General features: G+C 36.3%; 1 protein-coding gene across 1 annotated transcript; it reads left to right on the top strand.

Moving 5' to 3' along the window:
- The first annotated feature begins 287 nt into the window (after positions 1-287).
- fkbp1b (FKBP prolyl isomerase 1B) lies at positions 288-16,584 on the top strand. Its single transcript, XM_065256333.1, has 4 exons — positions 288-413; positions 2,818-2,865; positions 15,701-15,813; positions 15,924-16,584. The coding sequence occupies exons 1-4, from the start codon at positions 377-379 to the stop codon at positions 16,050-16,052; spliced, it is 327 nt and encodes a 108-aa protein (XP_065112405.1). The 5' UTR covers positions 288-376; the 3' UTR covers positions 16,053-16,584.
- Positions 16,585-16,899: the final 315 nt, after the last annotated feature.

Here is a 16,899-nt window from a genome sequence, read left to right as displayed (position 1 = left end):
TTTATTTCTATTGCTGTTTATAGTTTCTTAGTATTAATTTAACATTTAATAATCAATTAATTCGCATATCTGTTATGTCTATTTTTGTGTAAAGCTGCTTTGAAAACATAAAAGTAAATATTGTAAAAAGCGCTAAATAAATCAAATTTGATAGATTTTTATTTTTAAATTAAAAAAATCAATATCTGAAATAAATCTGAACGCTGAAATGAATCAACAGATGAGGAATTTCAACATTTATATTAAGGAATATTAGTTGTGGTGTGCAGTGTTTGATGTCAGTGGGCGGGGCGGAGTTAGTGCAGTAGAGAGTGCTCGAGTCTGTTCCTCTACACTGCAGTCACTTTCTGCTGGAGGATCCACCCGCACCAAAAACATGGGTGTTGAAATTGAAACAATATCACCAGGAGACGGTAAGACGCTATATTGTAACAAGTGTTTGATTACATTCACATTACAAAACCTACTAAACGGATTTGGAGGTGGAGGGCTGAAAGGTTCAGATGCGGGATTACTGTAACACCTTTGCTTTATTTACATAATATATACACATTACAGTGTTCAGTGCATTTCGGAAACAACTCAGTAAAATTTCTTATGGCAGGTATCTAATGAAATAAATACACGACTGTGTGGATATCTCTGTCTAGTCAGGGATTTCATGTGTCTGTGGCCAGCAGAAAATATGAGCCATGTGTGCCAGCTCATTGAATTACTGCTTGCTTGACATAGAATCTGCTGTCATCATTATAATGATCCATATGTCAGATATGTCTCTGTTGGATATGTGTCTTCCTACACATAACACAGTTGTCTGATTTTGCTTTGCACATTTGGGTAGATATTGATCAGACAGCAGGATTCTTGCTCTGGCTAGACATGGCTTTTGAGGGTTTATCCCTGGGGGGTTGGCAGGGATATTTGGCACAGTTGGCGGCGGAGTGACTGAGTTTCTGAGACCTGATCTGTTCGAATCATAAAGTGAGGTGTGTGTGACACCAGTCTGACTGTATACTGTACAGTATATACAGTAGGTACTGTTAACTGTATGTATAAAGTCATGCAAGCACACCTAAATGATATGTACAATAAATGAAAAGAAAATGAAATAGTTTTGTAACTTAGTACTACTTGGCATTTGTAATACTGCCCTTTTAAATGCAAATAAGCTGATATCTTTACTAAATGGCAGTGCTGTGGTTGGATAGTGCATATTAAGGGGCGGTATTATCCCCTTCTGACATCACAAGGGGAGCGAAATTTAAATGACACACCAAAAAATGGCACATTTACACCTACAATGTGGCAATTTTAACATGTTTTGATAAATTATCTTTATGGTATTTTAAGCTTAAACTTCACATAAGGACCACAAAACCAGTTATAAGGATAAATGTTTGGAACTTGAGATTTATACACCATCATGAAGGCAGAATTAATAAGCTTTGATGTATGGTTTGATAGGACAAAATTTGTCAGACTCCGAAATGCAACTATTTGAAAATATTGCATTTAAAGTTTTCCAAATAAAATCCATAATTTGATTTTCAAAGATTTATTATAAAAACTGATTTTGATGGCTTACGTTTCTTCCCCGCCACAGAAAACCACCACAGGTTTATCAATGCCGTGTTGCATCAAAGTATTATTTTGTTTTTGTTTGTTTGTTGATCACGAAGTACAAAGTAGATGAAGAAAATTTGAATTCTGTGTGTATTCAACGTGCCGCCCCATTGTTGTTTACAATGTGTTAAATGGTGCGCTGTGATTGGTTAAGCGGATTTATTGCATTCTGCAGATAAGGAGGACTGGCGTTTATCGCGTTTTGGGAAAAAAGGGTGAAAAGATGAAAGAATAACCCGCCGGATATTGAATTTTGCGTAAAATAAAACATTTACTTTTTAATACCAAATACAATACTGATTTTGGCGGTAACTATTTTTTTAAATGGCGTTTATCGCATTTTGGAACCAAAGTCTTCACATATTACTAATGATAAATACATTTATGATATATTTACATTAGGAAATCTACAAAATATGTTCATGGATTATGATCTTTATTTAATATCCTAATGAATTTTGCCATTAAAAATCAATATTTTTAATCCATAAAATGTATTGTGCTATTGCTACAAATACCCGTGTGACTTATGACTGGTTTTGTGGTCCAGGCCTGGTTCACTTATAATTACATGATACCTAGAAGCCGTAAATAAGTGCGTGTTATGATGACTGCAGGAGCGGCCGTGAGCTCATACGATTTTGACGCCTTCCAGACGTAGAATTGTTGGCACCAGGAAACAATGTGAACTGCCGCTGGGGTCACTGGTGTCACGAAGCAATATATTGGAATGGTGCTTTCTCTTTTCTTGCCCTGCGCTGGTCTCTTGTATATGTGGACCCTTCTTGACTGACATCCTATCTGACCCCCATCACCCTGCTGTCATGTGGCAAGCATTCCTGTACAGCTCACACACATGAAGCAGATCACCAGATCAGACCTTCATAGCCTTTATTGATTTATCCCAATGATGTTTTTGGGCATCAGGGTTTGGTGTTCTTCTGCAGAAATGTTTATAGCTTTGTTTTTTCACTATCTAATAAAAATTTGTGCACACAGTGATTCTCATTTTTGTGTGTAATATACAGCAGATGATAAATGGTCAGCTGTTAGTCATCTAAGAAGATGTTGATTTAAAAACATTGACTGCAATGAAAGCCTCTTCCAACACCAAACTGATGCTTTCAGTGAATACTTTGGCATGATATAAATCATCTTTGTAACTAACAGTCTCGTTCTCCTCTCTCTTTACAGGAAGAACTTTCCCAAAGAAAGGACAGACATGCGTTGTGCATTACATAGGTAAACAATCTATCAAGCCTGCTGTTGTAAATGCTCTCATGTGTTGTTTCATTCAGACGGCTGGTACGCCCCGCAGACTCCAAAATCAGACAGGAAACCGGATGTCGATAGCAACATTCCCTCCCCATTATGTTTGATATTTCTGTCCTCACAGTGCTTCTCTATATGGTTTCAGCAGTAACAACATAAACAAACAGCTTTCATGAAACACACGGAACTTCCGGTGAACTCCGCTAAGAATCAATAACAACAAAGTCCTTTTAGAGTAGTTTATTTCTGATAACAAGCAAATTACACAACAAGTAGATTACCGTAGTTCATATTTCATAGCTAAAGCATATAAGAAACGACACTGAGCTAAGGTTGCTGTTTAAAATGTGTACTAATGTATACAATGTTAACTACAAATCGGCTGCCAAACCTCCCTTTGCATAGTGGTGATCAATGATCGCCGTCTCCCCTCGTCTTTACGAAACCAAAACATTTGTTATTTTTGACGAGGTATTTGTTTCAGAGTTCATTTTAGCCACTAGTCAGACCATTAAACAAACAGAAACCGGAAGTTAAGTTTCGTCCAGTAGCGTAACCGCGACAGCACACGTGCATCTGATGAAACTGTTTGTAAATGTTACGTGATTTAGTTCAGCTACCATCAGCATGTATTACTGTATATACTGTATAAGTCCTTTGCGTTTGTATTACTTTAAGCCAGCTTCATTCCTATTGTTCGAGACACACAGGATGTTTCCTACTAGACAAGATAAATCCCTCTTCCTCTTATTATATTCATATCATACAGTGTGGCCGAAAAACCTGAGCCCACTACTAAAATGCATTTGGTTTGCATGTTTATAGTTTAAAAGAGCTGCAGATTATATTTTCGGCAATAATTTAAATAAAACATTAATAATTAATTTATATATAAAATATTTGGTTAATAATTGAGAACTTTCTAAAGAGCACATTGTGTGCTTCAGTAGAAGCTATTAAATCTGAAGGTTTGTACAAAAATTTAAAAATTGGTAGTCTCACAGTTTGCCTTCGTTTGCTAGGTGATTTGGAAAGTTTTAGATTTATTCTTTATCATTTCTAAACCATTGGAGCATCCTTGTTTATTCATGTTTGCCATCTTGCCTGCCTGCTTGCTTGTCTGGCTGCCTATTTGCTATCCTGCCAGCCTGTCTACCATCCATCCATATCTCCCTTTCAAAGGTACAATTTATAATTTATTTGAATGCTTGTCAAAGAAGGGAATAACGTCAAACATATTGGAAATATGACACCACACTTTATTTTTTCATTAAAACTTTTCTTATGTATCTATAATGAGCTTGTCCATAAAGGGTCCAAATACTGTAAAAGTCAACCATGGATAACTCATTCTCCGCCAGCCGTTTTACAAAATTTTCTTCTATAAAAATATAAAAATCCAATATATTTGAAATGAAAGAACAGACCCTCTGCTTTTAAACAAACAAATAATTAAACAATCAAAACAAAAAAGTTTCATCCTATCTTCATTTTTTCTCTTTTTATCACCTCTCAGATATGGGTAGGTGTCTTCAAAAATACCACATTTTGAGCAAGAAGCTGAAATAATTGCATTTTTGTGTAGGACTCTTATTAGAGATCATATTCAGAATGATGAGCAAAACATACTGTGTTTACATTATGTTGTAGAATTAGATGCTTTCTTTTTGTAATTGGGTAAGAGCGCCCCTAGTGGATAGTAGTATACATTACCGTAAAAACTCATCGGGAAAGTGTCATTGGCACGGAAATGTTTTCTCTTAATTGATGAGATAACTCGTCAATGGCGTGGAAAGAGTTTAAAAAATGAAACAAAGATTACAATAATCCTAGATTAATAAAAAAATATATATTTTTTTTGTTATAGAGCACATTTAAAAACAAGCGAAGTGTTGTACAAACTAAGCGAAATAATAGAAAGGAAATGAAACGTATCCGAATATAAGGCAAATGCTATACAGTATAACACAGGCCTATTGAAATACACATAAAACATGACATGAAACTATTAAAGATAAATAACAAAATATTGAGACTTCTGACTTTTGTTTCACGTTGCAAACATTTGCTGTGTTTATTTTTTGTGTGTGAATATATTGAATGTTTGGCTGTCTGTGGCTCAGTCTCAGATCTGCAGTGCTATATTAAGGAGTAGAGACGGACGATCTGTGTTGACGTCTGCTGTGAGTCTGAACCTGTTAGCTGCTCTGTGTGTTAATGAATATCTCATAGTCTTCCTCCTGTACAATGAGGACTGAATGACTCGAACAACTCTGCCTCAAGTTGTTGACATGAATCCTTTTAATATACAGATCAAAATCAGAAAGAAACTTTTTTTGTGTTTTTGTTGTGTTTTTTGGCTTTTGTTCTGTATTGCTGTGTGTATTAGTTTTGTATAGCAAAGTTGAGTAGTGGGGTTGTGTATTACAGCGTGTAGTAGTAGTTATGTATAGTAATGTCCTATAGTAATGTTGTGTAGTAGGGTTGTGTTGTGTTGTTCTGTGTGTGGTAGTTTTGTATAGTAATGTTGTGTAGTAGCATTGTATATTATTGTGTGTAGTAGTTTTAAATATAATGTCCTGTAGTAATGTTGTGTTGTAGCGTGTATATACTGTGTTTAGTCGTTTTGTATAGTAATGTTTAGTAGTACTGTTGTATAAACGTTGTATAGTAGTATTGTGTATTTACTGTGTGTAGTCGTTGTGTAAAGTAATGTTGTGAAGTAATGTTATAACGTTGTGTATTTACTGTCTGTAGTTGTTTTGTGTAGTAGTGTTGTGTAGTGATGTTGTACAATAGCCTTGTGTATTTACTGTGTGTAGTTGTTTTGTATAGTAATGTTTTGTAGTACTGTTGTATGAATGTTGTATAGTAATGTTGTGTATTTATTTACTGTGTGTAGTCGTTTTGTATAGTAATGTTGTATATATTTTGTATAGTAGCGTTGTGTATTTACTGTGTAGTCGTTGTGTAAAGTAATGTTGTGAAGTAATGTTATAACGTTGTGTATTTACTGTCTGTAGTTGTTTTGTGTAGTAGTGTTGTGTAGTGATGTTGTACAATAGCCTTGTGTATTTACTGTGTGTAGTTGTTTTGTATAGTAATGTTTTGTAGTACTGTTGTATGAATGTTGTATAGTAATGTTGTGTATTTATTTACTGTGTGTAGTCGTTTTGTATAGTAATGTTGTATATATTTTGTATAGTAGCGTTGTGTATTTATTGTGTGTAGTCGTTTTGTATAGTAATGTTGTATAGTAGTGTTGTGTATTTACTGTGTGTAGTCATTTTGTATAGTAATGTTGTGTAGTAGGGTTGTGTAATACTGTGTGTGGGGGGGTATAGTGTTTTGTATAGTATTGTCCAGTATAGTATTGTTGTAAAGCAGCATTGTGTATGTACTGTGTGTAGTCATTTTGTATAGTAATGTTGTGTAGTAGGGTTGTGTAATACTGTGTGTGGGGGGGTATAGTGTTTTGTATAGTATTGTCCAGTATAGTATTGTTGTATAGTAGCATTGTGTATGTACTGTGCGTAGTCATTTTGTATAGTAATGTTGTGTAGTAGGGTTGTGTAATACTGTGTGTGGGGGGGTATAGTGTTTTGTATAGTATTGTTCGGTAGTTTTGTTGTATAGTAGCATTGTGTATCACTGTGTGTAGCAGTTTTCTATAGCATTGTTCAATAGTTATGATGTGTAGTAGGGTTGTGAAATACTGTCTGTGTGTGTGGTAGCTTTGTATTGTAATGTTCAGTAGTATTGTTGTATAGTAGTGTTTTGTATTACCGTGTGTAGTAGTTTTCTATAGTATTGTTCAGTATAATGTAGTGTAGTAGTGTTGTGTACTACGGTGTATTAGAGTTGTATAGTAATGTTTGGTAGGAATGTTGTGTAGTAGCATTGTGCATTACTGTGTGTAGTAGTTTTGTATACTATTGTTCAATAGTAATCTTCTTTAGTAATATTGTGTAGTAATTTTGTATAGTAGCATTGTGTATTTACTTTGTTTAGTTGTTTTGTATGGTAATGTTTGTAGTACTGTTTTTCAATAGTAGTAGGGTTGTGAAATACTGTGTGTGTGTGTGTGTGTGTGTGTGTGTGTGTGTGTGTGTGTGTGTGTGTGGTAGCTTTGTATTGTATTGTTCAGTAGTATTGTTGTATTGTGTATCAGTTTTGTATTGTATTATTCAATAGTAATGTTGTGTAGTAGGGTTGTGTAGTACTGTGTGTGTATGGTAGCTTTGTATTGTATTGTTCAGTAGTATGGTTGCATAGTAGTGTTTTGTATTACTGTGTGTAGCAGTTTTCTATAGTATTGTTCAGTATAATGAAGTAGGGTTGTGTACTTCTGTGTGTAGCAGTTTTGTATAGTAATGTTTTGTAGGAATGTTGTGTAGTAGCATTTTGCATTACTGTGTGTGTGTGTGTGTGTGTGTGTGTGTGTGTGTGTGTGTGTGTGTGTGTGTGTGTGTGTAGTAGTAATAGTAGTATTGTTGTATAGTAGCATTGTGTATCACTGTGTGTAGCAATTTTCTATAGCATTGTTCAATAGTAACGATGTGTAGTAGGGTTGTGAAATACTGTGTGTGTGGTAGCTTTGTATTGTAATGTTCAGTAGTATTGTTGTATAGTAGTGTTTTGTATTACTGTGTGTTGTAGTTTTCTATAGTATTGTTCAGTATAATGTAGTAGGTTTGTGTACAACTGTGTGTATTAGTTTTGTATAGTAATCTTCTGTAGTAATGTTGTGTAGCTCTTTATATTACTTTGTAGTAGTTTTGTGTAGTAATGTTTTGAAGTAATGTTGTGACTAGATGATAAAGACTATATAGTCGGTTTCATCGGACGCACATGCAGTGATGCGATACACGTCTGGTCCGAACTTTACTTCCTGTTTCGGTTTTTTGAATAGTTGCTAAACTGAACTCTTAAACAAATTCCTCGTCGAAAATAACAAATGTTTTGGTTTCCTAGGTAATCTACGTGTTGTTTATTTTGCTTGTTATATAAATAAACTACGTTTAAAGTACTTTGTTGTTATTTATTCTTAGCGGAGTTTACCGGAAGTTACGTGTTGACCACGAAAGCCGCTTGTTTATGTTGTTACTGCTGAAACCGTCTATGATAAAGACTTCTCTGAAAGTACTGGAAGTGCACTACTATAAAGCCGTCTTAATATCCAGACAGTCATTTCAGAGTGTAATATAATAACATTATTCCTGTTTTAATGTTATTAGCAGTAATGATTGTGAGCCAAGCGAAACAGGATGGATTTTATCACAGGCTCATGCCCGAATTAGCATTGAGCCCCCCCACCAAACACACACACCCCACAATGTTCCTCAATGCATTCCATACCTAACTGTCTCTGACCCAGTCGAGCAGAACAAATCAATTAGTCCAATCCTGCTGGATCTCCTGAGGTTTATTATCAGACCTCATGTGACTGTCTGCTCTATAAATAACAATGACAACATTATATCCAAATGGTTTTTGAAGAGAGACCCTCGCTATTGCTAGATTTGACTATGGTGGACTTGCCGGATCCGAAGCTCACTGTACAGTAGGTGTCCAGTTTCACGAACCCTGAGAAGGGATTCCAAGGCACTGACAGAGATGTAAGATCAACTAATATGAGCATATTCCTTACACATTGACTTTAGTGTGAGCACTTGGTCAAAAAATTCTTGGGTTCATGTCATAGATTAATTAATTTAGCTATTTTAAACCTAAATGTACCCGAACACTTCTATGATATTCTTGCACACTATGTAGTGTGGATAGTATATGTGAATTGGGATGCAGCCAAGAGTTTCTGTGAATGAGCAGCCTGTGCCATAATCAGGCTATAGTATGAAAGACGCAATGTATAAAGTGAGTCCCAATATTATTTGCACAAACAAGAAAAGTGCACAAAAATGTATTTTTATAGCCAGAAACCATAAAATTTATTTATTTGATTTTTGTGCCATTTAGAGTTTTCTTTATTTAGAGCTGATCCTTTGATGACACGTGACGTGTCATACGTGATCTCTCTCATGTTTTTGAGCTAAAATTGCACGTAGACACCGTGTGTGTCCGATAAAATTTGTCGCTGAGAAAGCGACCACCACCGGCTCTCAGACGGATATTGTAGGAGAGGTATAAATAGCCTCCGGGTCTCCTCCTGCTCTCCGGATTTAAACTCTTTCCCACCGGTCTCTCACACTGGGACCAAGAATGACCTCAGATAGATTTTCCATTGAAGCCGGTCAATGGATCAGACAGACCCCCACCACATCCATCAGTCGGAGACGAGATCCACCCAACCAGGCGCAGATGGTAATCTCAGAAAATGAGGAGCCTCTGTGTTTACAACTTTACTAAAAAAGTTTCCCTGGTGTTTAGAGGTTTGTTAGAGCATAAGTTAGTTAGTTATGTTAATTCGTTTACAAGTGAGCATTAGTATGTCCTTGTAGTACAACAAGCTGCTATGATAAACTTTAAAATGGATTTTGGATCGGATCCCAGTCTGTAGATATCTCGGCGCACAGCCTTTCCTGGAAGTCCCAGCTCCTTTTAAACCCAGGGAGTGAAAGTTAATACTGGACAGAAGTGATCTCACTGTATTTCACTCACTATGAACTGTAAGGAGTAAATACTTTTGGCTGGACACAATTTGTCAATACTAAAATAATTAAAAGAGTGATTCATGCAGTTAATGGGAATTTGATAATCTGATTTATAGGATAATAAAGTGGTGTTTGGTGGAAAGATGGGTATAATATTATTGATAACAATCAACTGATATTATGAAGACCTAAAGGGATAGTTCACCTCAAAATGTTAAAAAGTTATATTAAAGGTGCTCAAGAATGCATTGAAATAATCTGTTAAATTGTTCTCTGATATCTACATAGATGGTATGTGGCTTTATTAAGTGCAAAAATTATACAGAGACGGTTTTATATGTCCATTGTCAACCCTATGATTTGCCCTACTGTAGAATGAAATGATCTATTATTACCTTATTTGGTAGGGTCATGAATAATAATGTTGAGCTCTGCTCTGATTGGCTGTTTCTCAGAGCAGCTCCTTCAGTAGCTCTGTGTGTGTAAACAGACCTTATGTTTGAGCCTGTATCAGATGAAGATACAGAATTTGAGGAACAACTAATTGTTTGGAGATTGTTAATGGATGTTTCTGGGTGGTAAGTTTGTGTTTTTTAAGTATGGACCTGCAAAATGTAAATGTAACGACTAGAGATCGACCGATATATCTGTTTTCCGATATTTTCCCCGATATTTGAGCATTTTCCGATGATCGGATATCTGTTTTGTAATATCGGATTGACCGATAAACAAGAAAATTGCGTGCTGGACGCATCTGAGGAGAGGAGCTCAAAGTAGCAGCAGCGTGCACAGCAAATATGACGGCGGAGTGACGCGACTTTATTAAAAGGACTTTGAGTATACTTACTTTGCATATGAGGCATTTATAGCACAGCTTATTTGTGCATTAATGTATGTTATGTTAAATAAGTTGATATATTAAAAGCAATGTGTGCAGCTTGTCCAAGAATAGAGACGAACTCACAGAGTCACGCTGGCTGATCCATAAAATCCGGTCCCAATAACGACGTAGCTTTGCATGAATAAAACAGCCATGAATTAATGCTTTGTGGAATTAAAAACGCTAAATTAAATTCGTTTTTCTGTTATTTATGCTTATCATTAGCATCGTAAAATCACGTTCATATTGCTGATCACTTACCGGAGGCTAAAGCACATCTACCACTTTTAACAAGATTTACCCTATTAACATTTACCAGATAAACATTATTTTGCTAAAATATCTAAATAAATGTCTCTGGATATTAATTAATTATTTATTACCTCCGCAAGCGGTCACAGTTTAATACAGTTAATGCGCGAGTAAATGCATAGATAAACAGCCCTGTCTACAGACATTTCATAAGCTAAAACAACTAAATATTAATTATTCTGAAATCAAATAATGTTACCAGTTAAGAAATTTGATGATATATAAGCCGTTTTGTTTGTTTCTTTCCTGAATGTAGTATTCCAGTCAGTGATATTATTTGTAAAATCTCTTTGCTAACTACTGGTTGGATTGCTGAAGGCTCAGGTTGCTGGTCAAAACAACGATATTATATCCCAAAAAAGGCACTTAATCCACCTGTTTTACTCTATAAACTATGTATAACAAGCAGCCAACTCCGCTATACTTTTCTCTCTCTCCCGCTCTGTTACCTGAAAACCGGAGCGCGAACTTTGGATCAGTCCATTTCTGACGAAATGATAGGGGTGTTTGGAATAGTCCATGTATTGGGAATATAGTTTCTACATTATTCATTAAATTAATATTATTCTTCACTCTTTCAGACCCCTCTATTTATGACTTTGTATGCAAAGAGGGAGTGATTGTGATAATGATTATTATTATAAGGGTTTGTTCAGTTCAGTAGTGTAGTAATTATTATGTCAAAAACAGAAGTATAACAGTAAATAAAAATCGGTTCAGCATATCGGTTATCGGGCACATAAGCCTCCAAATATTTGTTATCGGCATCGGTTTGAAAAAATGAGTATCGGTCGATCTCTAGTAACGACAATAGTAGAACTTCAGTCTAAACGTTAGCATCAAACGTGCCGTACAAACCCTGAAAAGTGAAGGCAAAACGTCTCGATCACCCCCCAGTGACTGGTCCCAGTATAGGTCATATGTTATTCAATGGGACTTGAGACCAACTAAACAATTTAGTTACACTTCAGTTATCTTTTTTCCGAAGCTGGTTTCTGTCATTTACTGTAGTTATCACGCTGATATAAATTCAAGTGTTTGTTTTTAATATAAGTTTGTTTTTAGTTAGTTATTTAATACTATAAAAACGGTGGTGTCATGTCATGATTGACAGCTGTGATATGTGCATTCTGCGAGGGCGGGGCCTTGATTTTGCGGCTTTACTTCCTGCTCACTACTGCGCAGGACTGGTCCCGAAAACGTTACTGTGCAGACTCAAGATGTCACCACCGTATCGGCTTCACTTTTCACCAATGGAAGATAGTGAACGGGCGTCGTCCACTTTTTTTCCAGTCTATGGTTAGCATATAGCATTTACTAACATAAAGTGTTAACTCCGCAATCACAACAATGTTTTTTAGCATTGTAACAACATTGTACCGAACCCCTAAGGTGACATTGGAGTAAAAAAAATAAAGTTTAGTTTCGCATGCTCGCGTAAAACTATCGTGTGCTCCCGTGAAACAATCGCGCGCACATTAAACTTTCGCTTTCACGTGCTTGCTCGATAGCTTCACCTGCTCGCGCGATAGCTTCACGTGAGCACACAAAACTAAACTTTAAAAATACTGCACATGAAAGTTTCACGTGAGCACATGAAACTAAACTTTATTTAATTTTTTCTCCATGTCCCCTTAGGGGCTCCATAACATAGTTAAATTAAGTGTTATGTTGACATTGGGCTGTTATCCAGCGGTCTTTTGGATGCATGAGGTTTACATAAAAAGGAGGAAACAATCGTGTTTAAAGGACAAGTTCGGTATTTTACACTTAAAGCCCTGTTTTCAGATTGTTTATGATGAAATAGAATGGTTTTGACTGAAATGTGGACATATACTGCTGGCCCGAGAATTTTCGGTTTCTGTGGTATCACCCACCCCCACAATGGCTGCATAGGTGCACTGGAACAATCCTTCCTAAAATGCATTAAACTTTCGCATCTATGCTTTGGTACAGTTTTACATTCTATGGCACCTTTAAATAATGTCATGGCTCTTTTCAGCTTTATAATGGCGTTGAATAGTGACCACTTTTAAAGCTCAAAAAAAGCACATCCATCCATTAAAAACGAATCCATGTGGTTACCAGTGTTACCAGTTATTTTATGTATCTGCTGTATAGATGTTTAAAAGGCAAACAATTAAAAATTATTGTTACTCAAACTTACAAAATCGGTTATGTGGCAGCATTATTTTGCATTCGTCTATCGACCGTTTCATCGGATGCACGTGCGGTGACACGATTACGCGTCTGGTCCGAACTTTACTTCTGGTTTCTGTTTGTTTAATGGTCTGACTAGTTGCTGAAACTGAACTCTTCAACAAATACCTTGTCGATAATAACAAATGTTTTGGTTTACTAGCTAATCTACATGTTGTTTATTTTGCTTGTTATATAAATAAACTACTTTAAAAGGACTTTGTTGTTATTTATTCTTAGCGGAGTTTACCGGAAGTTACGTGTTGACCACGAAAGCCGCTTGTTTATGTTGTACTGCTGAAACCGTTTATACGTGGGCTTATATTTAGTCATGGTTAACTTGATTGTTTTTTGTGAGCGCCTTCCTCTTCTTCTGCTCTCTTTCCCCTGATATAGACAGAGGCGAAAGGTGACCTACTTAAACCAGCCGAATAATCCGGCGAATTAGGCCAATGTTTCCTATTTCATTCCTCTTGTTCATTTGGATCAAAAGAGCTTAGATTGCACAGGAGATTTCGACCGAGTCGTTTTCTTCATTGGCTCAGCTGTGTGTTAGCAAACCACTCCTTGCTTACTTAAAGTCTAAGTGGATGCATAACAAACTGAACTGAAGGAGTTAAATGTTGTATATACTGCTAGTGGATTAGGTTTCAGTTAGGAAATTCAGTAGCCTTGTTGACACGGGATAGTAAAGTGTCCATCGAATGAACACTTGATAATCTAGCCGGAAGTGTTAGCTCATACTATGAATTCAGACATACTACTAGACTCACATACTCATTTTTGCATACTACTATGGAAAGTGATTGGTCTCTGTCTGTTCTTAAAATGATGTCTCTGGAAGCTCTTGTACTGGTATCTGCAATTACTGTGTCTAGTTTAAGCGTGGGAGCTTGTTTGCCACATTTTTTGTCTAATGGTGGTCTGATAAGAGGTCTGTAGATTAGCGGTGTTAGCACATTATTATCTCATCTTAATATGAGGGTTAGGAACTAAGGCATGTATTTTGTCTCCCATAACACCTTAGCAACGGCAAAACAACTATTTATAAAGTAACCTGGCAACTCACCCACAACTTATTATACAAGTGTAGTTCTTATTGTTCATTTGTGTTAACATTTGTTCTTTGTGGACTACAGCAGTAGGGAATAACTTATGCTCTTATGCTGCATACACACCAAACGTGAAGCATTGCATTCCTCGCTCTGGATTACTCGCAGGATTTTAGTACGTGTCATGCTAATTTTTCGCTCAAGAAGACGCGTTTAATGCCAAATAGCGTGTTTTCGCGGCTAACGCATCGCCAATTCACGTCATTAGTTCTTGTCTATTCGTGTCTTTGCATTGACTTTGTGTGTAATCTGCTCGTGCAAATCGTTGAATTTGCATTTGGTGTGTACACCCCATTATGCTGTGGACACACCAAACGCGAAGCAAAGCGTTCCTCGCTCTGGATTACTCGCGGTATTTAATTTTGTGTCCTGCTAATTTGTCGCTTCAGTTCAATATTTTCAACTTGTGCAAAGATGCGTTTGAGGCGAATAGGTTATGTTTTAGCGGCATTCACGCCACGCAATTTGCATCATTCGCATCGACTAGAGCTGCACGATTAATCGATAAAAGATTGTGATCTCGATTCAACAGCCCAAACGATCTTAATCCAGCATTTCTACGATTCATTGGCACCAAAACGTATTCATTTTTTTATTTAGGCTACTTAAAATGTATATTTTTCATTCTTTAAGTAAAATGAATGCATAATCACTCTACAATTAACATTAGCTGAATTAAAAGATTATACACTTATCTGAAACTTTCAGAATGATAATTAATTTGCACCTGTAAAAACTAATGTTAAACTAATGTTCAGGGGTTGTACGTCTTTAAAATGAACAAAGTTCTTGAGAATTGTGAGAGAATCGTGATCTTTATTTTAAGCAAAAGAATTGTGATTCTCATTTTATACAGAATCGTGCAGCTCTAGTATCGCCCCAAGCAGGTTCACATCTATTCGCGCCTTTGCATTGATTTTGTATGTAATCTACTCGCACAAATCGCTAACGGCGCATTCACACGGAGCGTAAGCGTTAACGCTTAACGGAAGGCTTGTCTGAATCGTGGCCAACAGCCAATCACAGTGGCCGCTACACATGCTCCGTTCTTCCATAAACGTAATTGGCTGGCTCTGCCTAGCTTATTTGCATAAGGCGATCTGATTGGCTGACGCACGCGTTGCCGCTTGAAATGTTCAACTTCTGCCGCGAGCAATGGCACTGACGCGGCACCGACTGATCCACAATTCAGTTCGGCAACACATGACATCACCCATTAAAAGGGAATGGGAAGCGTTAACGCTGACGCCCCATGTGAATGTGCCGTAAGCGAGCCCCTCCCTCCAAGAATTCTCAGTCTTTATCGATTGATGATTGGTCCTTTAAATTGTAGGTGCCAGAGAGGACATGTTGAGCTTTGCATTGACAGTAACAGCAGTGCTCAATGTTATATCCATTATCTTTGATATTACCAAGACATTAGGAATTTAAACCAAAACCCAACATCGCCCAAATTAATGCTAATAATATATGACAACTGAAAAATAAATAATTTTATTATCACTGACTGTTTGTGTGCCAGATTATAAACATTGTTTGCATGCATGCATTATTTTTTACTAGGAGGCAACCAAATATTGATAAGATACTTTATGTGCATATTTTTATCATATTCCTCGTAAGAGATCATAGACATAAAGTTACTCGCATACAGTCTAATTGCATACATTTTTTTTATAAATATTTTGCAGGAATGCTGCAGAATGGCAAAAAGTTTGACTCATCACGAGACAGAAACAAACCTTTTAAATTCAAGATCGGCCGACAGGAAGTTATCAAGGGCTGGGAGGAAGGCGTAGCACAAGTAACTGAGTCTCAAATCACAAAGCTCATAAAATAAGCATGCTGAATCGCATTACATTATTGTGTGGTATTTATTGTCTTTGTTTTAAGTGTTTTTTTGTCTTAATTCAGATGAGTTTGGGTCAAAGGGCGAAGATCACCTGCACCCCAGATATGGCTTATGGTGCCACAGGTCACCCTGGCGTCATTCCCCCCAACGCCACCCTTATATTTGATGTAGAGCTGCTCAAACTGGAATGAATCATTAGCTTGTACATGTCAGAGGAGAAACACAAGCCCCATATAAACAGTCATCTTCTTCATCAACATCATTTTCTGTTCTTTGCCAAAAAAAGCAGCGTGTTACCTTTTCTTTACAAACAGCATGCTCTTTTAATTCTAGGTCACATTTCAAAAACATTTGTAAATGTAATGCAATCATTTAATCCGTATTTTAAATTATACCATACCGAATTCACAGCCTTACTAAAAGTGAGTAGGTTTAGGATTTAACAGTAAGGTATAATAGGTTATAATTCTGAGGGGCATTAACAACTACTGTCAGCATTGCCACTTTTGATAAAAGTATATCCTGCTGAATGCAAATGAATAAATGATAATGTTACTGTATTTACTATATATTTTATATTTGATTATATCCCTTATAAACATTTCTGCAAGTCTCAATCTACAAAAATGAGATGTGTAACAACTGAAATATGTACCGTGGAGTGCTTTGGCTTCTATAAACTTTTTTTTTCAGCTTGAACTTAATAAATATATTTTAACTCTTTGAATCTTGTGCTGGTGTGTGTCTGTTAATGATGAATGAATAAATGAAAATAATGACATAATCATGACATCATCTGTTTCCTTTCCCCGGACAAGAGTTTTAGATAAACTATAATAAGTAGTGATGATTCCCTCCAGGAACAGGAATAGGAAACTACTTTATGGCAACACATCTTTGCATTAGAACAGTAGGAACAGGTGCAATGCATAGCCTACATTAAATTAAAAATAATAATAATAAGGACATTTTTGGTAAATCATTTTCTTCTATTAAAGTGAAAAGGTTCATTGCATTTCATTACATTCATGGTTTGTA

Source organism: Paramisgurnus dabryanus, chromosome 12 (genome assembly GCF_030506205.2).
Source record: "Paramisgurnus dabryanus chromosome 12, PD_genome_1.1, whole genome shotgun sequence".
NCBI classification, from domain to species: domain Eukaryota; kingdom Metazoa; phylum Chordata; class Actinopteri; order Cypriniformes; family Cobitidae; genus Paramisgurnus; species Paramisgurnus dabryanus.
The sequence above is the reverse complement of the archived record's forward strand: the minus strand, read 5'-3'. Positions and strand labels throughout refer to the sequence as shown.